Source organism: Vipera berus (assembly GCF_964194415.1).
Source record: "Vipera berus genome assembly, chromosome: 4".
NCBI classification, from domain to species: domain Eukaryota; kingdom Metazoa; phylum Chordata; class Lepidosauria; order Squamata; family Viperidae; genus Vipera; species Vipera berus.
Window position 1 is genome coordinate 10,685,830 of NC_138206.1, and position 25,365 is coordinate 10,711,194.

Genomic DNA, 25,365 nt, shown 5'->3' on the forward strand with positions numbered 1-25,365 from the left:
CTAGACTACTGTAATGCTCTCTACATGGGGCTGCCCTTGAGGTCCACCCGGGGACTCCAACTGGTGCAGAATGCAGCTGCGCGAGTTGTCTTGGGGGTTTCCCGATACTCCCATGTTACACCTTTGCTCCGCGAGCTGCATTGGCTACCGGTTGCTCTCCGGGTGAGGTTCAAGGTGTTAGTGATGACTTACAAAGCCCTTCATGGCATGGGTCCGGATTACCTACGGCAACACCTGCGGCCGGCGTCAACTTCCCTCCGTCCAGTGCGCTCCCACAGAGAGGCCCCCTTCAGGGTGCTGCCAATCAAAGAATGCCGATTGGTGGCCCCCAAGGGGAGAGCGTTCTCTGTGGGCACGCCAGACCTTTGGAACCATTTACCGGTTGAGCTCCGGATGGCCCCCGACCTTCGCTCCTTCCGGCGCGATCTCAAAACCTTCTTTTTCGAACAAGCTGGCCTGGTCTGACAGAATGGGGTTGGGTTTTTATAATTAGTTTTAATTTTTAATATGTATTAATTATTATGGGCATAATGGTTTAATTGCTTTTTAATTTTTGTATTCTGTTTTTTATTATGTATTGCCCTGTTCACCGCCCTGAGTCCTTCGGGAGAAGGGCGGTATACAAATTAAATTATTAAATTATTAAATTAAATGTAAAAAAAAGTGTAAGCCACTTTTTTCAGTGCTGTTGTAAGTTCGGTCACTAAACAGATGGTTGTAAGTCAAGGAGTATCTGTATCGTCTTCCAGGCCATCTCCCTCGCTCTCTCTGTCAAAATTTTTTTGTTTAGCAGTCTGCAACATCCTTGCTTTCCCCTGCTTCTATTTAATTCCAAGGGGGGGAAAAAACCCTCACAATAGCACTATGGTTGTGTTAATGTTCTTAATTATTGTTTATTTATTTTTTTAAAAAAATATCTTGGCTGCTGTAAATATTATTTATTACTTTGCTATAATGGATTTTGGCAGTGAAAGTTGGACCATAAGAAAGGCTGAGCGCCAAAGAATTGAGGCCTTTGAACTCTGGTGCTGGAGAAGACTCCTGTGAGTCCCTTGGACTGCAAGGCGATCAAACCGGTCAGTCCTAGAGGAGATTAACCCTGACTGCTCTTTAGAAGGCCAGATCCTGAAGTTGAAACTCAAATACTTTGGCCACCTAATGAGAAGGAAGGACTCACTGGAGAAGAGCCTAATGCTGGGAAAGATTGAGGGCAATAGAAGAAGGGGACGACAGAAAATGAGGTGGCTGGATGGAGTCACTGAAGCAGTAGGTGTGAGCTTAAATGGACTCCAGAAGATGGCAGAGGACAGGAAAGCCTGGAGGAACATTGTCCATAGGGTCGCGATGGGTCGGACACGACTTCGCAGCTAACAACAACAACAAATAATGGATTTTATTTTGTTTTTTAATGCAGATTTGTTCATTTGAGACGGGTGGCTGTATACATTGAATGAGCCAATGAACTGTTTGGGACTTATTTAATTGGAAAGCGTGAGCAGGCATGGAGTAAAAAGAGATGAGAAAACAGTCTTAAAAGAATCAACCGTGTCTTTCATTCTTTTGCAAAATTCAATTTATGTTATACTACATACATACTGTATACACATAAAATATTTAAATTATTTATAAGTTCGCCCAGCTCAAACACTGCAACTCCAGCTCAAACGTACAAGCAACCCCAAACAAAAATCAAATTAAGATAAACTGTTTCAATTAAACTTCAAAATGGTAAAATGGCAACCAGGAACTCGCATTCATACCCCTCACTCAGATTTTTTTTTATTTCTTGCAACTAACCCTAGGGCATGCGGCCTTGTTAAAATGAACTCAAACTGAGTACTTTTCCATGGTCTGCAAGCTACCAAATAACAGTGTGAACCTAATTAATCTGCCTTCTGATTTTCTGAAAATGTTTTCCTCCTTGAAAAAGTGGTGCTTCCCCCCCCCCCCGTACAAATTCAGTTGGAAAAAACTGCATTTCTTTTTTCAGAACACAGAGCTCCATCGATTCTAGACCTGATCTTGACTGGTTTTTTTTCTTTGAAACTTTAGTCGGGCAGTTCTTAAATCAAGTAATCATCACATTTCACCTCACGATTATTTCCGCTGGACATTTATTCACTTCTAACCTTGATCCCCTCTCAAACCCCGCCCCCCATCCAGTTCATTATCAAAGAAGTCCGTCCCCATTTAGCCTTGTGGATCTGAAACAACCTTGTTTACATTTTGCCACTTAGGTGACAGTGATTTGCTATTTCCTGTACAACAATCCTTTTTTAAAAAAAAAAACAAAAAATCACTATTTTGGTTTCGAATTAAATGGTAAATGTATAGCCATATCTTTGGAAAGAAGCATCCTTGCGTCCAATTAATGTTTTTGGGGAGAAGACACCTCTGGACTGCTTACCTGTACTGTAGGGGAGACAGTACAGGTAAGTCCTCAACTTCCGATCCCAATTAAGCACAAAATTTTTGTTGCTAGGAGAGACAGCCGTTAAGCGAGTTTTGCCCCATTTCACAACCTTTCTTACTACATTTGTTAAGTGAATCACTGCAGTTAAGTTACACGGTTGTCAAGTGACACTGTTTTCCCCACTGACTTTGCTTGTCAGAAGTTTGCTAAAGGGGTTCACATGACCCCAGGACACTGAAACCGTCATATGTATATGCCAGTTGCCAAGCCTCTGAATTTTGATCATGTGACTAGGGAGATACTGCAACTAGTCGTGAGTGTGAAAAACAATCATCAATCACTGTTTTCTTTGTCGTAACTTTGAACGGTCACTACATGAATGATTGTAAGTCAAAGATTACCTGTAAAAAAAAAAAAATTAAAGGCCAACTATTCCTACCCAATGGTATGGATAACAACAGCAACAATGACAATAACAATATCAGCAGCAGAAACTTTTGTGTGCATTTGGTATAAACCAGGAGTAGGTAATCTTGGCTCTTTTATGACTCGTGGACTTCAACTCCCAGAATTCCTGAGCCAGCCATGCTGAGGGGAAAGGGAGAGGTTTCCAAGCTGAGCCATGCTGGCTCAGGAATTCTGGGAGTTGAAGTCCACAAGTCATAAAAGAGCCAAGGTTGCCTACCCCTGGTATAAACTGATCTACAGCATATATGTATATGCTCCGTGTGTGTGTGTGTGTGTGTGTGTATGACCAGAAGATGCTATAACCATTATGATTTTACTTTGAATGTATTGTCATTTTATTAAAAATTTAATAAAACTAAACTAAACTAAACTATTGGGTCAGGGATGTTTATTTCTGATGACTTTAACATTTTTATGCTGCCCAGAGTCACTTTCAAATGAGGTGGGGCAGCAAATACAATTAATAAGTAAGTAAGTATACTTGAAGACATAATGATACTAGCAAACCTACTTCACATAGATGTGGTGATGGGATTCAGCTGGTTCGCACCAGTGCGGCAAAACCGATACCTAATTTTTTGTTGAGTTTGACGAACCGGTTATGATAAATCTGTGCTTTCCAGAACACGTCTGGTTTTCGTTCAACTTCCTTCCAGGCCCGGGAGGGGGGAAGTCCATGAGGGGAATGATGGAAACCAAACAAAGACATGGTGCCTTTGATCATGTCACTCAGGTGAAAACTGGGTGGTGCTAGGTAATTTTAGGAATAGACTCTGCATCCCTCTGGTATCCCGACTGGCGCATACGGGAAAGGGGGCGAGGTCACCACATACTGCCTTTCGGTACGTGGTTTTTTTATACTTAAAACAGTCATTAGGGCAGAGAACCAGTTGTTAAATTATTTGAATCCCACCACTGCATATATATATATATATATATATATGTTTGCAGAAGCTTCCTCAAAATTTACGAACTTGTAAACAAAAATTATCCAAAAATCTGTATCAGGAAAAAGTCAAACTCTCTCATATGTATAAATTGCATAAAGGAACAGGTGTTTGTTATTTAAACATACAAGGTGAAGCAAAACAAAGAGCATCTCACCAAACTAGGTGCTCAAAAGATCCATCAGTCGATTAACTTCCAGCAGGTATCCCCCCACCTCACTTTCTACCGAGAGTCGTATCAAAAGTTCCCCGTTTTAAAAATTCTTCCTGGGTTTACTTACTTAGGATAACATCTGTGATGGGAGACTGGCAGAATCGCAGCATCCCAGCTTGCGTGTAGGAGCAGCTGATCTCGCAATCTCTCTGTAAAATGGGTAATAAATATAAACAAACGCATAACATTTTGATGCAGGAGAACTGGCCCTTTCAACACAGTCACTGAATTTAGATTATGCCTATATAAATAGCCCACAAGGCCATCATAGCTGTCATGGTCAGGTAGTAACATCAGGTGAGGAGAAATCTGAAGACCAGCTTGGTCTAGAAAGCGGGAGTTTGGGAATTCTAGTTCCACCTTACGCATGAAAGCCAGCTGGGTGACTTTGGGCTAGTTATTCTATCTTAGCCCAATTCACCTCACAGGGTTGTTGTTGTGGAGAAAATAGGAAGAGGAAGTTGTGTTGGATATGTTTGCTATCTTGAGTTATTTGTACAAATAATAAAGGCAGATAAAAAGAAATAAACTCTTCCAGTGCTGATGAACGACATTTTCCAGCATCCCTCAAGGTTGCCAAAATTAGCTGTTTCTGCTGTAAAATGCAATTCAAGAACCCTGAATGGTGAGTTATTGAACAAGGACTGGATTTGAGAGAACTGAATTTCTACTCTTACATGTATCTCCGTGGGCCAATCATTTCTAATGTCCAATGTCCATTTTATGACCTTTCTGGCCACAAGTATTAAATGAATCACTGGTAGATGATAAGTTAGTAACTCGGTTGTTAAGTGAACCTGTTTTCCCCGTTGACTTTGCTGGTCAGAATTTTGCAAAAGGTGGGTCACCTGACCCCGGGACACTGCAACCATCATAAATGTGAGTCAGTTGCCAAGTTTTAATCAGGTAGCCCTGGGGATGCTGCAATGGTTGTAAGTGTGACAAATGGTCATAGGTCATGTTTATCAGTTCCATAACTTTGAATGGTCACTAAATGAGCTAAGTCAAGGACTACATGTACTCTACAGCAGGGCTTTTCAACCAGTGGTACAGGTACCACTTGTGGTACATTGGCACCTGGCAAGTGGCACGTGACCATCCTAGAAAAGTGGTAGCAGGGGAGGGGAATGAGCTGAACCGGTGGCAGCACCGCACAAGCCTGAGCGTGAGACGGCTGGAGCTGCAGGGCTGTCAGGGCTCAGCGGAAGCGCCAGGATCAGCACCAGGCTCCAGCTGGAGCTCAGCACTAATCCTGGCACTTTTGCTGAGCCCAGAAGAAGCGCCGATCAGCTGGAATTTATTTATTTTTATTTATTTATTTGTTTGTTTTTATATACCGCCCTTCTCCGGAAGGACTCGGGGCGGTGTACAGAGCAAGGTAAGTATACAGTAAAACAAAAGTAAAACAAATGAAACCCCAAAATCTATCAGGCCAGGCCGGCTTGCTGGAATAGGTAGGTTTTTAAGTCACGCCGGAAGGTGCGAAGGTCGGGGGCCATCCGGATTTCGGTAGGCAAGCCGTTCCAAAGGGTTGGTGCACCCACTGAGAATGCTCTCCCCCTGGGGGCCACCAGCCGGCATTCTCTGACCGGTGGCACCCTGAGGAGGCCCTCTCTGTGGGAGTGCACCGGACGGAGGGGTGTTGACGCTGGCAGTAGGTGCTCCCGTAGGTAATCCGGACCCATGCCATGTAGGGCTTTGTATGTCATGTTGCATACATCTCCAGGGTCTTGTGGTTTACATTCAGATCCTTGGCAACTCATTCATATTTGTGACGGTCACAGTGTCCCAGGGTCATGTGAAGTGACTAAAACCTGCTGCAACCACCCAGCAGGGGGGGAAAATAAAAACCAAACACCACCCACCCACCCCCGCTGCCAATCCTCAACAGAAATGCTCACAAAGATGAAAACCTCAGACAGGAGGAAGAGCGCCGCCGGGCAGGCAGGCAGGTGTCTTGCTCGGCTGTCGCTCAGGGGGCACTTTTTTCAGTGCCATTGTAACTTCGAACAGTCACTAAGCGAACTGTGGTAAGTCAAGGACTACCTGTACTTCATCACTTTTTTTTTTTTGGTCATCAAGTTTTTGACACCTTGCTAGGCAGATGGTGGTACTTAGGATGCCATATCCTAGAAGTGGTACAATGGGTGTCAAACTGCCAGCCCGCGGGCCGGATGCGTCATGAGGAAACCGCACCCACCCCATTGCAGGGAATGGGAAAAAAGTTCTGATACGTTGCGCGACATCACGTGATTTGCGAGTTTGAAATGTCTGCTCTACAGCAATACCTTCATATTTTCCTGTAAACTGCTTTGAAATGGAAACATAAAACATAGTAAATATTTCCAGCCTCTGGGAAGGAACCAGTGCTCTTTTGTACACCTTCTCCCCTTCTACAGAGATTCTTCTGCTGACCCTCAATTCTTTCTGATTGACTGCTAAGAACACAAACTCTATTGTGTCCCCATAAATGTTTCAGATCTGGGAAAAATGAGGCTAATAATACTTGTCATAAAAAGTAGTAAAGGTAAAGGTTCCCCCGCACATGCGTGCTAGTTGTTTCCAACTCTAGGGGCCGGTGCTCATCTCCGTTTCAAAGCCGAAGAGCCAACGCTTGTCCGAGGACGTCTTCCGTGGTCATGTGGCCGGCATGACTAGATGCCAAAGGCGCATGGAAGGCTGTTACCTTCCCACCGTAGTGGTCCCTATTTTTCTACTTGCATTTTTACGTGCTTTCGAACTGCTAGGTTGGCAGAAGCTGGGATGAGTAACAGGCGCTCACTCTGTTACGCGGCACTCGGGATTCGACCCGCCAAGCTGCTGACCTTCTGATCGACAAGCTCAGCGTCCTAACCCACTGAGCCACCGCGTCCCTATACTTGTCATAGAAGTGCCATTTGTATTTATTTCATTTATAGCTCTTTCTTCCTCTGGCCTCTCAAGATAGGGCACACAGTGTTGCAATGAGCGACCGGTCAGGGTTCTGGCCTCAACTCTTAGAGCCCCGTAACAGGGGTGAGAATTTAGAGGGACCCTCGCAAGGGTGAACACCTTGAATATGGAAGGATCTTGCCCTTTGTCACCGACCCAGTGTGCCGGAAGTTCCGACGGTCACACTTGGGAACTGCGATGATTAGGCAGAGTCCTAGGACAAACTGAGGCACCAACACAAGTTTGCTCAAGGTGAGGGAGCACGGAAGTGCCCGGGGTGGATGGTGTGCCCCCGAACAGCTCTGGACACCCTCTTTTTATTAGGCTGTTTCATTTGGGAGGGGGGAAAAAACACTCATGGAAGGTCAAAGGGGAACATAGCTCATGGTATACAACTGCTAATGAAGAGAGCAAAGGTCATTACAGGAAACAATAAAACATAGTTTATGCTAACAGAGAACTGCTAATGAAGAGGGCAAAGGTCATTACAGGAAACAATAATGCATAGCTATCTATACAAATGTTAACAAAGTTGACAAGGATTATCATAGGAAGACATAACTTGAGACAGAGGTAATTGCAGGAGCCAGGGCCATTTACAAATGCTAACAGGGAAGACAAAAGGTTATCACAGGAAGACATAACTTGAAAGACATAATCTTGAAGCAGAGACAATTTCAGGAGACAGGAAACTATATACAGGGCAATTTAAATGAAACAAGTCTTTGTTGTATACACATGTGAATCAGAGACAGGAATGTGGTTGTAAATAAGAAAAGAGTTTTATCACCAGAGGCAGAGATGGAATGTAGGAATGTGGCCTTACAATTGCAGATCAGGTAGAAGTGTTAAACTGAATGCAGGAATGTGACTTAACAATTGCTAATTGGGGAAAAGGCAGAAGTGTTGAACTTTTAATATGGGAGTCAAAAAAGGTCTTTTGCAGGTAGAGGAAAGCAGTTTTTACACTTGCAGAAATATTATCACTAAAGACAGGAAGGGAGAACTTTGATTTTTGATATAGGAATCAAAAAAGGTCTTTTGGGAGACTGGGATATCTACAACACAGGGGTGCTTTCTTCATTTTTTTTTACTCAGAACAAGAACTGAAAGAAAATTAACCTGCTGGCTGAGGAATTCTGGGAGTTGAAGTCCAGAAATCTCAAAGTTGCCAAGGATGAAAAGCACCTTCTTAATCATGGTACCGTACCCGCTCTTAAAACAGCAGGCAGACTATCCTAGCATCAAATAAAAATCTCCTTTTACTTGTGGAGGTAGTCCTCGATTTATGACCCTAATTTAGCCTGGGATTATGATTGTAAGTCATGCTGGTTATTAAGTGGGTCAACGTGTGATCACACCCAATTTTAGGACCCATACTGCAACAAATTTTAACATGGTGATCGTAAGCACACCTAGTGGTCATTAAGCAAACATCACCGTGGTCCTTAAGTGAGTGCTATTTGTTAAGCCAATGGTGTTTTTTGCAGGACACTAGAACTACACGCCAGTTTCCCACAACAATATTGTAAATGTTTCAGCAGTGTACTGCAGCTGCCAAAAAAGCCAACACAGTGCTAGGCATAGAATCAAGATCACGTGAATTACTAATACCACTTTACAATGCTTTGGTAAGGCCACACCTGGAATACTGCATCCAGTTTTGGTCACCACGATGTAAAAAAGATGTTAAGACTCTAGAAAGAGTACAGAGAAGAGCAACAAAGATGATTGGGGGAATGGAGGCTAAAACATATAAGGAACGGCTGCTAGAATTGGGTATGTCTAGTTAATGAAGAGAAGGACGGGGGGGGGGACACACGATAGCAGTGTTCCAATATCTCATGGGCTGCCACAAAGAAGAGGGAGCCAGGCTGTTCTCCAAAGCACCTGAAAGCAGGAGAAGAAGCAATGGATGGAAACTAGTCAAGGAGAGAAGCAACCTACAACTAAGGAGAAACTTCCTGACAGTTAGAACAACTAACCAGTGGAAAAACCTGCCTCCAGAAGTGGTGAATGCTCCAACACTGGAAGTTTTTAAGAAGAGACTGGACAGCTATTTGTCTGAAATGGTATAGGGTTTCCTGTCTGAGCAAGGGGTTGGACTGGATGACCTCCAGGGTCCCTTCCAACTTATACTACTACTACTACTTCTTCTTCTTCTTCTTCTTCTTCTTCTTCTTCTTCTTCTTCTTCTTCTTCTTCTTCTTCTTCTTCTTCTTCTTCTTCTTATTCTTCTTCTTATTCTTATTATTATTATTATTATTATTATTATTATTATTATATAAATCACAGTCACATGACTGCTGGACACTGCAAACAGCCATAAATACAGATCCTTTGCTGATCATCTAAAAATGAAACCACATAACTACAGGAAGGATGGATGCCTCACCATCATAACTTCCGATCTGGATTATAAATAGCCCCGGGAAGGTTTACTGCAACTCTGAATGATTGCTAAGGAACTGGTTGTAAATCAAGGACTATCTTTATGGCAGCAGGAGATCCTTTCCATGTTACCTCCTCAGCAAACATTTCATGGAAATATTTTTCAAAATGGAAAAACTACAAACAACATTTGAAAACTTCTCCCTTCTCTCCTGAGATGTAATCAGCAGGGTTACAACCCAAAAACCAGACAGAATCAACACTCTTGGAAAGTCAGTTAAATGCTGGAGAGTTATCAGCTTCTTACACTTTTGCTGACTCCCTCAGAGAAGTTAAAAGGTAAAGGTAAAGGTTCCCCCACACATGCGTGCTAGTCGTTTCCAACTCTAGGGCCCGGTGCTCATCTCCGTTTTAAAGCCGAAGAGCCAGCGCTTGTCCGAGGACGTCTCCGTGGTCATGTGGCTGGCATGACTAGACACCAAAGGTGCACGGAACGCTGTTACCTTCCCACCGGAGTGGTCCCTATTTTTCTACTTGCATTTTTACGTGCTTTCGAACTGCTAGGTTGGCAGAAGCTGGGACGAGTAACAGGCGCTCACTCTGTTACGCGGCACTCGGGATTCAACCCGCCAAACTGCCGACCTTCTGATCGACAAGCTCAGCATTTTAACCCACTGAGCCACCGCGTCCCTGCAAAGAAGTTACCCCTCACCAATTGTTCACCCCAGAACACAGGCTCAAGTTCCAGATGGATCTCGACAGATTTGAGCACTGGTCCCTATCTTAACAAAATGAAATTCAGTGTAGAAAAAAATAAGGTTTTTACACTTAGGCAAGAAAAAAACTAAGTCTATAGGTACAGATTAGATGAAACTTGGCTCAATAACAGTAACTGTGAGAGGGGTATTGGCGTCATAGTGGACAATCTGTCAGGACCGACTTCACCCACATCTTAAGAAAGCAGGATTCTTGGAGACAGTTTCTTCCAAGCAGGAACTTTTACTAAGAAATAGGAGATAGCAGGCATAATAGACAGGATCTGAGGGATTCCCTTACAGATCAATATTTTTAAAGTGTCTCCAAGCAAACCCCACCCCACAGTTCATCTGACAGTTCCAGGACCGGCCAATCCCCAGGTGGTAAGTCCATCATGGGAAAGGAAAGATAACATCAATCCGGTTCCGTTTGCAGCATGATCATTCTACAGCTCTTCACACCTCCTTTGGAGAAATAAACCAGATCCCGGAGGTTTGTGTCTCTTCCCCCACCCCTTTTCCTAGGGAGAAAAAGTTCAGAGAGCTGCATAGTATATAGAAAGCAGTGTGTTACATTGTAATGGATAGCAGACAGGAAGGTGAATAAACAAAAGGTTACATTTAATGGAGGAAGTAAAAGCAATAAAACCGGCATGCCTATCCCCTCTCCCCCTTGGGAATATGGCAGAATCCAGGGGAAGGTCAGATTAGGTTTTAGCTCAGAGGAGATAGTTAGAAATGCAATATAAATGGATTCTGACACAATCACTTCAATATGAGCCAACAGTGTGCTGCAGCCATGAAAAAAGCCAATGCAATTGGTGGCTACATTAACCGAGGGATAGAATCAAGCTCACGTGAAGTGTTAGTAACACTTTATAACGCCTTGGTAAGGCCACCCTTGGAATATTGCAACCTGATTTGGTCGCCATGATATAAAAAAGATGTAGAGACTCTGGAAAGAGTGTAGGACGCAGAGAAGAGCAACAAAGATGATTAGGGGGTTGGAGGCTAAAACATATGAAGAATGCTAATCTAGTGGAAAAAAGGACTAGGGGCAACATGATAGCATTGTTCCAGTATTTGAGGGGCTTCCCCAAAGAAGAGGGGGTCTACCTATTTTATAAAGCACCTGAATGCAGGACAAGAAGCAACGGATGGAAACTAATCAAGGAGAGAATCAACCTAGAACTAAGGAGACATTTCCTGACAATTAGAACAATTAATCAGTGGAACGACTTGTCTCCAGAAGTTGTGGGTGCTCCAACACTGGACGTTTTTAAGAAGAGACTGGACAGCCATTTGTCTGAAATGGTATAGGGTCTCCCCCTTGAGCAGGGGGCTGGACTAGAAGACCTCCAAAGTCCCTTCCAACTTTGTTATTCCATTATCCTGTTATTCCGTTATTTCTTTTCAATGCCTACGCAAGGGCAAAAACATGTATATGCAGGAAAGAGACAAAGAGAGAGAGGAAAAAAAAACACTCATAGAAAGTCCTCTAGGACAAACAAATGTTTGTTCTTGTTCCCAACTAATGGGAAGCGTACAGCTGTAGAAACATAAATTGCTATACTACAAACACAATTAATTCCCTTTTCATTAGCAGGAAAGAAATGCCCAAAACAGCTTCAGACAATATGCTGCCATGGAAAACTAGAGGAGACCAAGCAATTTAAAAAATATGAGAAATGAGAATATTCTTTACATCACCCACAAGAGACTTGTGTTCTTGCAAACATTCAGAATTGTATTTAGGTAGTCCTAGACTTACGACCAGTTGCTTAGCAACCATTCAAAGTTATGACCTACCTGAAGAAGAGGACTTATGACCCAGATCTGAAGTTCTGACAGTCACCCTGGGTCACGTGATCACATCTGAGGTGCTCAGCGAAATGGCTGCATTTACGGCTGTTTGCAGTCGTTTACTTCTGCTTTCTGGCAAAACTGTGCCATAGTGAACAAGGTTTCGCTTAACGACCACCACGTTCGGTTACCTACCGCTGCAAATACCATCATAAAAATTGGGATTGGTCATGTGACCAATCTGTTTTTAGACTGTTATGACTTACGACTGTAATGGGCAGGCTCCATTGCAACTCAAGGATTACCTGTACATTGTCGTGAAGTTTCTGCTGAAAATGGATCAAATTCTTAATCATAGACAGTTTAGAACACAATTTTTCATACTTGGCAACTTTAACAGGTCTGGACTTCAACTTCACACGCCAGCTGGGAAATTCTTGGAATTGAAGTTGACACATTTTAAAGATGCCAAGTTTGAAAAACACTGGTTTAGGGCATCAGCAGTTAGAAAATATTAGTATTTTATCCTGCTTTTTTTTCTTTCATCCTAATGAACGTGCGTTGAAATTGTCAACTATTATTCCACCAAGCTAACTCCGCTCATGGTGACCTATCTACTTAGTCACCTATCGTTAGGATTACTGCAATATGCTCAACATGGGGGCTGCCCTTGAAGAGTGTTTGGATGCTGCACAGTTAGGGTAAAATGGGCAGCCAATAAATTAGATGGGTGGATGGATGGAGATAGATGAATGGTAGATAGATAGTGCTTTAGCTAAGAAGCAGGCGAGACAGCAAGTTAACAGTTTAACTTTTTATTCTGAACCAGGCAAAGAACAAGGGAACATGACATCTATTTATACTGACAGCTGCCGGCAGATCGACCAATCCGGGGTGAGTCTGCTCCCGCGCCGTGGTCGCCGCCAATCGGGTTCGTTTGGTTTTGACAGCTTGGAGCTGTCATCTGTAGCGCGTGTTGAGCTGTCAATGGTTGGCGCTTGCGCGGTTTCGCCCGGCAGCTTTTGACAGCTGTCAAAAGCTGCCGCGGTTTTACCTCAGCTCTGTAACTTCTGTTTAACTTAATGTAATAACAATTAGTAAATACACAACACCCCTTCCCCCTCCCTCTGATTGAGTTGATTCTACCCCAACTGTTTCTCTTTTGGTTTTCCCCATTCATAGTCTTTCAGGTATGTGGGAGGTTTCCTTAATCTCTCGGAGCGCCGGGGGGTAGCCTCGGTAGTATGTTCTGGTTCTCTTGGCGCTTCTTGGGTTGGCTCCGGGGGTGGGGGGTTTGGCTCTGCTGGATCTGCGTTGATTGGAGTGGGGTGTTGCAATGGTATGTTCCGATCAGGGGAGTCTTGTCGTGCCAGACTTTGCGCCGGTGCTTCTGTTGGTATTTCGTCGTCACCCCTTCCCCCTATGTTTTGAGGACTGCGTTGGCGTAGTTGGTCTATGTGTCTGCGGATATGTATATTTTGTCCAATGTCAATGATGTATGACAAGGGGCCTGTTTGTTCGATGACCACCCCTTGTGTCCATTTGTTCCCTCCCCCGTAGTTTCTAGCCCAGACAGCTTGCCCAGTGTTGAGAGTTCTATGATGGAGGGGTAGTTCTGGGTCTGGAGGGGATCTGTCTGGGTGGAGACGGTCCAGTCTGGTGGTCAATCTTTTGCCCCAGCGAAGCTCTGCTGGGGACATTCCGGTAGTTGTGCAAGGTGTGGTGTGTTGGGAGAGAAGAAATTGTGCCAGTCTTTGGTGCCAGTTGCCGGAGATGATCTTGCGTAGTGCCTCCTTGGTTGATTTTACCATCACCTCTGCCAAGCCGTTCGACGATGGGTGAAAGGGAGCCGAGGTGGTGTGCCTAATAGAGTTCGCCGTTGTGAAACTCTGGAATTCGTAGGAGGTAAATTGGGGCCCGTTATCGGAAACTATAACATCAGGGAGGCCATGTGTGGCGAATAATCCCCTTAAAACTTGTATAGTCGCCGAGGAAGTTGTATTGGCTACTGGCGCCACTTCTAGCCATTTTGAAAAGCTGTCTACGACAATTAGGAATGATTGTCCCTGGAACGGACCTGCATAATCTATATGAATGCGAGACCACGGTGACTTTGTCGTTTCCCATCTATGTATGGACGCCTGTGGCTGGGCTGCTCTAACTAGCTGGCAGGAATAGCAGCCAGCTACGTGTGCCTCAATGTGTTTGTCTATACCCGGCCACCAAACATAGCTCCTGGCCAGAGCCTTCATTTTGACGGTGCCCGGGTGCCCTTCGTGGAGGCTCTCTAGCACTTTAAGTCTGTGTTTGTCAGGGATGATTACTCTGCTGCCCCATAAGAGACATCCCTGATGGGTGGATAATTCTTTTTGTTTTAAGAAGTAAGGTTGGAATTGTGGTTCCTGGGGTGAATATTGCCAGCCTGTTGTGACATAGCCTAGGACTCTGCCTAGGATTTTGTCTGCCGTGGTAGCTGCGGAGATATCTTTGACAGATAAGGGGCATTCTGGCAGCTCTGAGATAGCCAGTATTCTTCCAGCTGGTGCTGGGTCTGGGTCAACAATTGGTTGCGGCAGTCTGCTCAGGCCGTCTGCATGGCCCATGGTTTTCCCTGGTCTGTATTCTAGTTTGTATGAATAGGCTGATAGAAATGTAGACCATCTCAGGATGCGGGGAGATAATATTTGTGGTGTTAGCTTGTTTACTGTAAAGAGTCCTAACAGGGGCTTATGATCAGTATAAATAGTAAATGGTCGGCCATACAGGTAATCATGAAATTTTTTTACGCTGGCCACTATAGCTAGAGCCTCTTTATCGATTTGAGCGTAATTCCGCTCAGGTTTTGACAGCGTTCTCGAATAGAACGCTACAGGGGTCTGTATTCCTTCTTTAGTTAAATGGCTTAGGACCGCTCCGATGCCGTACGGGGAGGCATCGCAGGCGAGACATAAGGGCAGCTGATCGTTGAACAGGGCTACCGTTGTGCTGCTGGAGAGTATGTTTTTTAGGAGGTTAAAACTTTTATCATGCTCAGGGGTCCACGTCCAGGGTTTGCCCTTGTCTAATAATCTATGTAAAGGTTCTGCAATGGAGGCTTTATGCGGTAGGAAGGTGTGGTAAAAGTTGACTAACCCTAAGAAAGCCTGAAGTTCTTGTTTGTTTTTGGGGGTCGGTGCTGTTTTGATAGCTTTAATTTTTGTGTCCGTGGGGTGAATTCCCTTAGCGTCTATTTTAAAACCTAAGAACTCTGTTGAGGGCACCCCGATGGAGCATTTGTCTCTTTTTAATTTGAGACCGGCCTCCCTGAACCTTAGGAGTACCTTAGTTAGTTTGCCAGCCAGGTCATTTTCTGATTCCCCTGCAATTAGGACGTCGTCAAAATATGGGCAGACCCCGGGAATTCCCTTAAGTGTTTTCTCCATGATTTCCTGGAAGATTCCCGGGGCTGCAGAGATGCCAAATTGGAGGCGGTTAATTTTGAATGCTCCCTTGTGGGTGACTATTGTTTGAGCCAAAGCGGTGTCAGGGGTGACAGGCAACTGTAAATACGCCTGCGCCAAGTCTAACTTGGCAAATATGGCGCCTGACTTAATGGCCGCGAGGATGTCTTTGACAGCCGGGACCGGGTAGGCATGTGCGTTTAAAGCGAGGTTGAGGGTCGCTTTATAATCGGCACATAATCTAATTTGGCCGTTTGGTTTCACTGGGGTCACTATGGGTGTCTCCCACTCGGCCCCTTCTACCGGTTCGAGGACCCCTAAGTTTGTTAATCTGTCAAGCTCCGCTTCTATTTTTCCCCTCAAGGCGAAGGGAACCCTTCTGGCCTTGATTCTGACAGGCATCACGTTTGGGTTCAGTTTAAGTGATACGGGCGGTCCCGTGTATTTCCCTAGTGAGCTGTCAAAAACGTCCGCGAATTGACGGCAGACGGATTCCAATTTTGACAGCTGAATGGCGTTGACACCTGTCAACGCTATTCCTAGTGCCTCAAACCAGTCTAATCCTAGCAGGCTTATTCTGTTTTCTTGGGTCACCAAAATAGGAAGGGATCCTTTAAATTTTTTGAACTCTACGGGGACGGAAGCTTTTCCCCAGAGTTTAATGGGCGTTTTCTGGAAGTCGGCTAGGCGGAGTTTGGTGGGTCTCAGGGCGGGCCCTTTCCTACTTCGGTTACAAATGTCCCTGTACGTTTGCCATGAGATTAGTGAGACGGAGGACCCAGAGTCCACCTCCATCTCACAGGGAATTCCCTGAATCCGGACGTCCACCTTGATTTTGGGCTTAAGAATGCTGTGGACTGTATGTTTCTCCGCCCTCCCCCTTACATTAGACACTGGGGTTCTGGGGCTGTGCCTAGCTCTGAGTGTATATGGGGCCATACCTTCGGCTGTCACCTCCAGGTCGTGCAGGGTTTCCCGGCTCCGGCTGCGGCACACGGCTTTGAGGTAGCCTGTCTTCCCGCACCCGTGGCATTTGGCACTGCGGAACCGGCACGTTGCCCTAGGGTGGCTTCCGCCGCAGCTGGCACACTTCGCCCTGTTTGTCGGGAAGTTGGGCCCCCTCTGATTGTTGGCAGGGCCCCCCCTGTAGTTGCGTTGCATCCTCAGTTTCTCGAACCGCCGTTGCACCGCGTCTATATCTGTGGGGCCATCGTCGTCCTCAGAACCGCTGAACCTGCCGTCTTCCTGGTGCACGGACCCCCGTGGTCCGCTGTCCGGTACCCGTCGGTCGTCTCCGTGACAGTCTTCGTATGCGATGACTTCTCTAGCCACATCGGTCATTGTCATTTCAGGCTTGGCGATCAGCTTCTTCCTCAGCCGTTCGTCCTTGAGCCCTATGACAATCTGGTCCCGGATTCGGTCTTCCAAATCCGGGAACCGGCACCGACGTGCGGCATGCCTGACCCTGGTTATGAAGTCATTTGCTGGCTCGTCAGGAAGCTGGAGTTTCCGAGCGAAGTTCACTCTCCAGTAGAGTTCTGACTTGAGGGGCATGAAGTATTTACTCAGCCCCTCAGTGAGGTCTGCATAGGAGATGGTGGCGACCGGCTCCGGGGTGAAGATTCCCACAGCGGCATCATAAACAGCGGGGCCGCTGAGCCAGAGGAGGGCGGCCGCCTTGGCCCGGTCATCTGTGATCTTCTTGACTACCAGGTACCCTTCTACCTGGCCCAGATGCGATTCCCAGCCTTCTGGGTGGCGGGTATCGAATTCTCGAATGTGGCCGTGGTTCGTCATGCTGTCTGTAATTGAGGTGCCGCTGCTTGCGTTGAATGGAAGTTTGACTTCCAGTGACTTCAGCAAGTGACCAGCTCAGCTAAGGGAAAAAATCTCTTCTCCCCTTAGGTAGTGACTTCAGCAAAGCAAGCAGCATCCCATCCTCGTCGCCAGTGCTTTAGCTAAGAAGCAGGCGAGACAGCAAGTTAACAGTTTAACTTTTTATTCTGAACCAGGCAAAGAACAAGGGAACATGACATCTATTTATACTGACAGCTGCCGGCGGATCGACCAATCCGGGGTGAGTCTGCTCCCGCGCCGTGGTCGCCGCCAATCGGGTTCGTTTGGTTTTGACAGCTTGGAGCTGTCATCTGTAGCGCGTGTTGAGCTGTCAATGGTTGGCGCTTGCGCGGTTTCGCCCGGCAGCTTTTGACAGCTGTCAAAAGCTGCCGCGGTTTTACCTCAGCTCTGTAACTTCTGTTTAACTTAATGTAATAACAATTAGTAAATACACAACAGATAGATAGATAAATAGATAGATAGATAGATAGATAGATAGATAGATAGATAGATAGATAGATAGATAGACAGACAGACGATTAGTGGTTCTCAGCTTGTGGAGTCCCTGAAGGCTTGAAGAAATTTTATGCTTAAATCTTGAGTTAAGACTTGGGAGTCCCCAGCCATGGTCTGTGGCCACAAAAGGTATTTAAAGGGGGCCTGTGGTGAAGAAAAAGTTGAGAACCCCTGGAGTAGATAGATGCCTGTTGCAGCTGGTCCATAATGGTAGTATGAGCAGTTTTGGGGGTCTCTCAATATGATCCTATACTGTAACTCTGCTCTTCAAGGTGTATTGGTTCCCAGGAAACTGCCAAATCCAATTCAAGGTACTGGTTACCATCTATAAAGACCGACATGATACAGGGCCGTCTCCTTGCAAGTCGACATATTCTTCCAGGTCTATTGCCGTAAACATGACCATCCTGTTGAACCTCACAGTTGTGCCTACTTTGGGTCTGCCTCTGTCCTGTGGAACAGCTTCCCCCCCCCCAGGAGCAGCTCTCCAGAGCCCCAACTCTACTGCAAGGGTGTGAAGATCTGGTTCCTGAACTAGGCTTTTGAGCCAGGCAGTTTGTGGGGTCTTTTGGTGAAGTGGTTTGGTTTTAGGGCTTGCTGTTTAACCAGTAGGTCACGGGTTCATACTATTCTAATGGTTTTAATCTTTGTGTGCTCGCCAGAGTCATTACTGTAAAATGGGTGGCTCTATAAATCGTTAAATGGCTGTGAAAGTTGGACCATAAGAAAGGCTGAGCGCCAAAGAATTGAGGCCTTTGAACTATGGTGCTGGAGAAGACTCCTGCAAGGCCCTTGGACTGCAAGGCGATCAAACCGGTCAGTCCTAGAGGAGATCAACCCTGACTGCTCTTTAGAAGGCCAGATCCTGAAGTTGAAACTCAAATACTTTGGCCACCTAATGAGAAGGAAGGACTCACTGGAGAAGAGCTTAATGCTGGGAAAGATTGAGGGCAAGAGAAGAAAGGGACGACAGAAAATGAGGTGGTTGGATGGAATCACTGAAGCAGTAGGGGTGAGCTTAAATGGACTCCAGAAGATGGTAGAGGACAAGAAGGTCTGGAGGAACATTGTCCATGGGGTCGCGATGGGTTGGACACGACTTCGCAATTTAAAAATAAATCGTTAAAATAAAACAACTTAGAATTTTGGGGAAAAAAGAACCAAAAGTGGGGAAGGAGAGATCTCTTTGTCATAACCACTATTTGCTCTCCTTCTGTTTTGTTTTGTAGATTTTTTTTTTAAAATGAGAGAATGATGGGAGCAATGCAATGCATTAAGAGTCAGATAACGTGGACTTCCGGATGGCAAGGCATCGCCGGAGGCAGCCATTCTTCGGCTGTCAGCCTCGCGGCTCTGTAGAGCCGCCGAAAACAGCGCCGATCAGCTGTTTCGGCGGCTCGGAAGCCCCCTCCTCAAGAGAAGAGGAGGGGGTGAGCGCCCAGGTAGGGGTAGAGCTCTCAGGGGCTGCCAGAACTTAAAGTTTTGGCGGCTGAAGGATTGAGCCCCCCCCCGAAGCCTGGGCATGCTCCGGACTGCGAGGCGCCTCTGCTCCGGGTTTTTTGGAGCAGAACAGGGCGTTCGCAACCATCCCTGCTAGCAAGGAAGAACTTTTGAGTATGAGGATGCAGGCAGAGCGATGCAGAAGATTTTGGTGAAGATGGTGTTTTGATCTTTAACTCAATGGACTTTGCTGAGCTCGTAAGTGGAAGTGCGTAGCTAACAATAGTGGGTGAAAATGGCGGCTATATCTTCTAAAGTTCCTGCTCTGGTGCAGCAGTCTTCGTTGAAAACTTTATTGTCCCCTGTACCCGTATCTGCATCAGCTTTTACAGTAAAAGATTTGCAGAATTTGCTGCAAGAGACTATGGAAAAGCAAATGCAACAATTTGCTGAGATAATGGATAAAAAGTTGGAGGAGAAGTTAACAGAAAAACTAGCTAAGGTTATGGATGAAAAGATTACAGAGAAATTAACAGAACTGAGAGCAAACATTATATCTGCAATGCAAGGCATGGTTAAATGCATTGAGAATTTGGATGAAAGAGTGGAAGATCTTACTCAAAATGATATTAGACTGGAAGCAAAAATGACAGAAACTGAAAATGTGGTAGAGAAAATTGATTATGATTTGATCTCGACACAGTATTATCAGATGGAGTTTGCTTTAAGGATTAGAGGCCTAAAAGAAAATCCTAAGGAAAATTTGAAGAAAATGGTTTCTGAGGCTTTGGAGGGGGTGCTGAGACGACCAGCAGATGAAATAATGGAAGATATAGATAAAAATTTTCGTGTTAATTCTTGGATTGCAAGACAAAGGAAATTACCCAGAGATGTGGTGGTTTATTTTACAAAGAGAATGATTAGAAATGAAGTTATCCAGGCCTCCTACAATATTGATTTTGTAATTGCTGAGCAAAAAGTTCTGATTTTAAAAGAGATCCCCTCAAGAATTTTAAGAAAAAGGAAGGAATTTGACACAAGGATTGAGACGACGTGATATCAAGTTTAGATGGCAGATACCAGTGGGTATGGTGGTGATCTATGAAGGTACGAGGCATTGTTTGACTACGGTGATTCAGGCACGTGATTTCTACAGTAATGTTTTAAAAGCAGCCCCCATACCATTTTTGGAATCTACAAAGAAAAAAGGTGAGAGAGAGTCTCAACGTTACAGAGAGAATCTACAAGATGATGAAGGGCTAATACAGACAGATGTGAAAGCTACAGGAGTGGATCAAATTTCAGTACCACTGGAGAAGGCCAGAAATTGGAAGAGGCGTGCTGCTTCTGGACGAATGAATCAAGCCTGAAGATTTAGTTGCATAACTACAGGAGATAATGTAATAAGGATTATGGGAACTGAGATTGTTAGAAGGACTAAATATTTGGGGATATACTTTTCACCCTTATAAAATAACTATGTAATATTTTATGTTGCTTTAGTTTTAAGATGATTATGAAAATTTAATTGGGAAGATTTGTAGTAGTGCTTACTGATATTCTGTAGGTTATGATTTGTTATTTGGTTGGTACGTATAGTTATGGTGTGATAAGAAGGTGGATATTGTGTGGTTGGTATATACTTTGTGATATGCTTTGGTGCAACTTTGAGAAAAATTATAGATGAAAGTTAACTTGTAATATTTTTATGGGTAATAATGGAACAGGTAATAGAAAATATAAGAATGATGTGATTATATAAAAAAATTTAAGTTTGGAAAGTAATGTATGGTATTTTAAGTAGTATAATATATTAGAAGGAAAGGTTGTATAAACTTGGTTTTAGTATGAATTTAAAGCCTAGTTGGAAAGAAGAATAGTTTTTAAAAAAAATTGATATAAATTGTTTTATCTGTGATTGAAGTTAACTTGTAATATTTTTATGGGTAATAATGAAACAGGTAATAGAAAATATAAGAATGATGTGATTATATAAAAAAAATTAAGTTTGGAAAGTAAGGTATGGTATTTTAAGTTGTATAATATATTAGGAGAAGGAAAGGTTGTATAAACTTGGTTTTAGTATGAATTTAAAGCCTAGTTGGAAAGAAGAATAGTTTTAGAAAATTGATATAAATTGTTTTATCTGTGATTGTTTTTATTGGGTATTAGATTAAAAAGTATTATTTTGTATTTGAATAATTATTAATATGATATATATATATATATGTTTGGAGTTTATCTATATGAGTTAAAGTGCGATAGTTTAAATAGTTTAGGATTGTTTGCGTAAATTAGATTATGATTGTTTGTATTTTTATACCCTGTATTCAGCTCTGGGAAGTGGGGGGGGAGGGGAAAGGGAGGGAGGGGTTGGGGAGGGTTGGGGAGGGGGAAGAGGGTGGGAGGGGAGGGGGTTGGGAGGGGTTTTTTTGTGTTAAAGATAAAATGTATTGTAAAACTTTTTTAATAAAAAAAAGAGTCGGATAACTCAGGGAAAGAATTCTGAAACAAGGGAAGAAGGAAATAGATTTTTTCGCTAGCTGTTCTGAAATCAACAACAATAGTGAGTCAGTTCTTCTGCAGCTGGATTCCCAGTAAACCTCCTGCTAACTTAAGACTCAGGAGAGTCTGCCAGAGAAGGCTGTGGAAAAGGACTGTGCATTTCCCAGGATCTAGCTTACATGTTTATTACCATACAGTTCTGACTGACAGAAATAATTGGGGAAAACGCAGGAGTATCTTCTCCGGGAGTTCAGCTTAGAGAAGTCTCAAACTGAGAAACTTGCTATATATTTTTTTAAAAAAATTAAAGACATTCCGATGAAGTCTCCTACTTGGTAGGGATGTCTTGGTTTGCTTTTACATGCATTTTTAATTGTTTATTATGACTCAAGGTCATAAAAACAAAAACAAAAATCTGAGTTTCTCTTGGTGGAGCAGTGGGCTAATGCCTCCTTAAGTAACACCAGCTGCCTGCAATTAGTGCAGGTTCGAGTCCCACCAGGCTCAAGGTTGACTCAGCCTTCCATCCTTCCGAGGTAGGTAAAATGAGGACCCAGATTGTTGGGGGCAATAAGCTGACTTTGTAATAATGCCGCTTGGGGGGGGCGAAAGCCCTAATAAGCAGGCATATACATAGAATGAAGGCTATTGCTAAGCACATTGATTTGTGCTTCTTAGATTGTAAGCCGCCCTGAGTCTTCGGAGAAGGGCGGGATATAAATGGGATTTTTAAAAAAAATTCAGGATGGCCAGATTATTAGCAATATTTCTAAAACAGGAAGACGTTTTGTCCAATCAAACCCAGAGGAAAAAAGAAAGTATACAAGCTGATGGAGTAGAGAACAGGAATTTTAAATATTCACAGGAAATTAAGTTTATAAACTCCCAGATCTGCAGGGTATCCTAGACAGAACTATAACTCATTCAGGGGAAACTGAATGAATGAATGAATGAATGAATGAATGAATGAATGAATGAATGAATCTTCATTGTTTCCCTAAAAACCAGTAAGGATAGGACCTGGAAATCCTAACTAGCAAGACATTCCTTTAACTTTGAAGCCACCACAGAAAAGGCCCTATCCGCCATCTAACTATAGGGGATAAAGAAGTTCCCTTGACTTTAAAAGGTTCCAAGCCATTTAGCAATTTAAAGATAAGAATTTGCATGGTGAGTTGGGTTTCAGAATCAACTGATAAAGCAAGCCACACATTTTTGGTCAAGATCTCCTCTCCATCATTCCACAGTGCGCGGAATCAAGTGAAGGGGATGCAGATTACGATTGAACGGTAAGAAAAAAAGAAGCAGGAGCATTTCAGTCAATAGAAGATGCAATTATTAAGAGATGTGGTGGGTTCTCATTCACTGATTATGCTCAAGCAGAGAAGAGACAGCCATCTGTCAGTGCTCTGTAATTTGTATTTTTGTGCCAAATAGGGATTGGGATAAGATAGCCTAAATGGTCCCTTTCAGCTCTCAGAGGCTAGACAGCCATCTGTCGTGGATGCTCTAATTTTTATTCCAGTACTGCACAGGAAGTTGAACTCTATGTCTACGATTTGACTATAATTCCCTTGTTTCACTGTCAACCAAAGATGACAGTTTTAAGTTACTGCTGCTTCACCCCCTCTGAAAAACTATTGTATTTCTCTACCGACAACTATGTAATCTCAGGGGCTGCCACAAAGAGGAGGGAGTCAAGCTATTCTCCAAAGGACCTGAAGGCAGGACAAGAAGCAATGGGTGGAAACTAGTCAAGGAGAGAAGCAACCTAGAACTAAGGAGAAACTTCCTGACAGTTAGAACAATTAACCAGTGGAACAACCTGCCTCCAGAGGTGGTGAATGCTCCAACACTGGAAGTATTTAAGAGGAGACTGGACAGCCATTTGTCTGAAATGGTATAGGGTTTCCTGCCTGAGTGGTGGGTTGGATTAGTTGACCTACAAGGTCCCTTCCAACATTATTATCATCATCATCATCATCATCATCATCATCATCATCATCATCATCATCATCATCATCTAAGAATTGTAGGAGGCTTCCTTGGTCATTCTTAAAGAATTTCCATAATAAATTAGATCCACTGTCTAGCTATGACCAAACAGTCTTCAAAGGCAGCCCCACAAATAACACCTTGCAATAATGCAGCCCGATTCTTACTAGGATATGGATAAATGTGGAAATATTGGGGGTACCACTTGTTTACAAAATAGAGGGAGGTTTCATACATTGGTGCTTAAAATTTTTTGAACCTTTTGGAATGTTCAATATTTCTCAAAAAATATGACCTAAACAGAATCAGTTCTTCATGCAAGTCCTAAAACGTGATAGGAAGAACCCAATTAAACAATTAAGTCAAAACATTACACTAGTTCATCGATCTATTGAGGGAAATGATCCGAAGTTATATATTGTGTCCACTGTTAATTACTGGAAATCTTCAGTTGCAACTGGTATTTGTATTTATTATTTATTTGGAAAATTTATATTGCCTTCTACTCCCACATGGCGACGCAAGGCGGCTTGCAGGAAATAAAAACACAATATAAAATAAATAATAATAATAATGAAAATATAATAAAACAATAATCCCCACACTCCCCACCCTGGTGAAAATGCACATTCATACTAGTTATTTAATGGGCTCCATCCTGCTCTGGGTCCCCCAGGCCCGCTGGCAGAACCACGTCTTCAGGGCCTTACGAAAGAGTGTCAGAATGGGGGCCAGCCCCCATGTTCCATAAATGAAATACACAATGTTACAAGAGGCAAAGGAAAGAGGATGGGGAATAGGTTTAGTGGACTTCAAATTGTATTTTGCAGGTTGTTATTTGGTTTGGATGAAAGAAGGGATGTTGCTGAGAAACAAAGTATTTTTAGAGTTAGAAGTGCACAAACTGGGCTATGAATGTCAGCACAAGAAGCATGTTATAGAAAAGAAACAACAGGCAAAGACAAAAGGTTAATGTACCACGAATTATTGAAGAATCACCAAAGGAATATAAAATTAAATCAAGAGAGCAACTAAGGACAGAAGGATATAGTTGTCAAACAATTTCCTACTTACAGAAAATAATAATAATAATAATAATAATAATAATAATAATAATAATAATAATAATAATAATAATAATAACAACAACAACAACAACAACAACAACAACAACAACGATGATGATGTTGAAAGGTATCTTGGAGGTCATCTAGTCCAACCCCCTGCTCAAGCCATTTCAGACAAATGGTTGTCCAGTCTCTTCTTAAAAACTTCCAGTGTTGGAGCATTCACAACTTCTGGAGACAGGTTGTTCCACTGATTAATTGTTCTAACGATTGGGGTATCAAACTCAATTTCATTGAGGGCCGCATCAGCATTGCAGTTGCCCTCAGGGGGCCGGGTGGGTATGGCCTGGGTGGGCCTGGCCTACTGGGTGGGCGTGGCTAGAGTGCGTATGGCGTACTGGGTGGGCGTGGCCAGCTCTACATCGTTCGCATCAAGGGTGCCTATGGAGGCCTGGGCAGGAGTGGGACAGATCTGAGGGTCTCTGGCAGAAGGAGGGTCTCTGGGCCAGGGCCAAGGTAGAGGGGGCTGTTCCCTCACTGTTTCCAGGATGGCTTCGCGGGCCGCATGAAACCACTTCGCGGGCCGGATCTGGCCCCCGGGCCTTGTGTTTGACATGTCTGCGTTAGAAATTTCTCCTAGGTTG

At 43.8% G+C, this 25,365-nt stretch overlaps 1 protein-coding gene across 1 annotated transcript in view; it reads right to left on the minus strand.

Moving 5' to 3' along the window:
- The window catches only part of NOX4 (NADPH oxidase 4), a gene marked incomplete at its 5' end in the record, with an annotated part of 140,689 nt that overhangs the window by 44,595 nt on the left and 70,729 nt on the right, over nucleotides 1-25,365 (minus strand). The window contains one exon of the mRNA XM_081326273.1: nucleotides 4,110-4,191. Coding sequence (XP_081182399.1) covers nucleotides 4,110-4,191 — 82 coding nt within the window. The remainder of the gene's footprint in view (nucleotides 1-4,109; nucleotides 4,192-25,365) is intronic.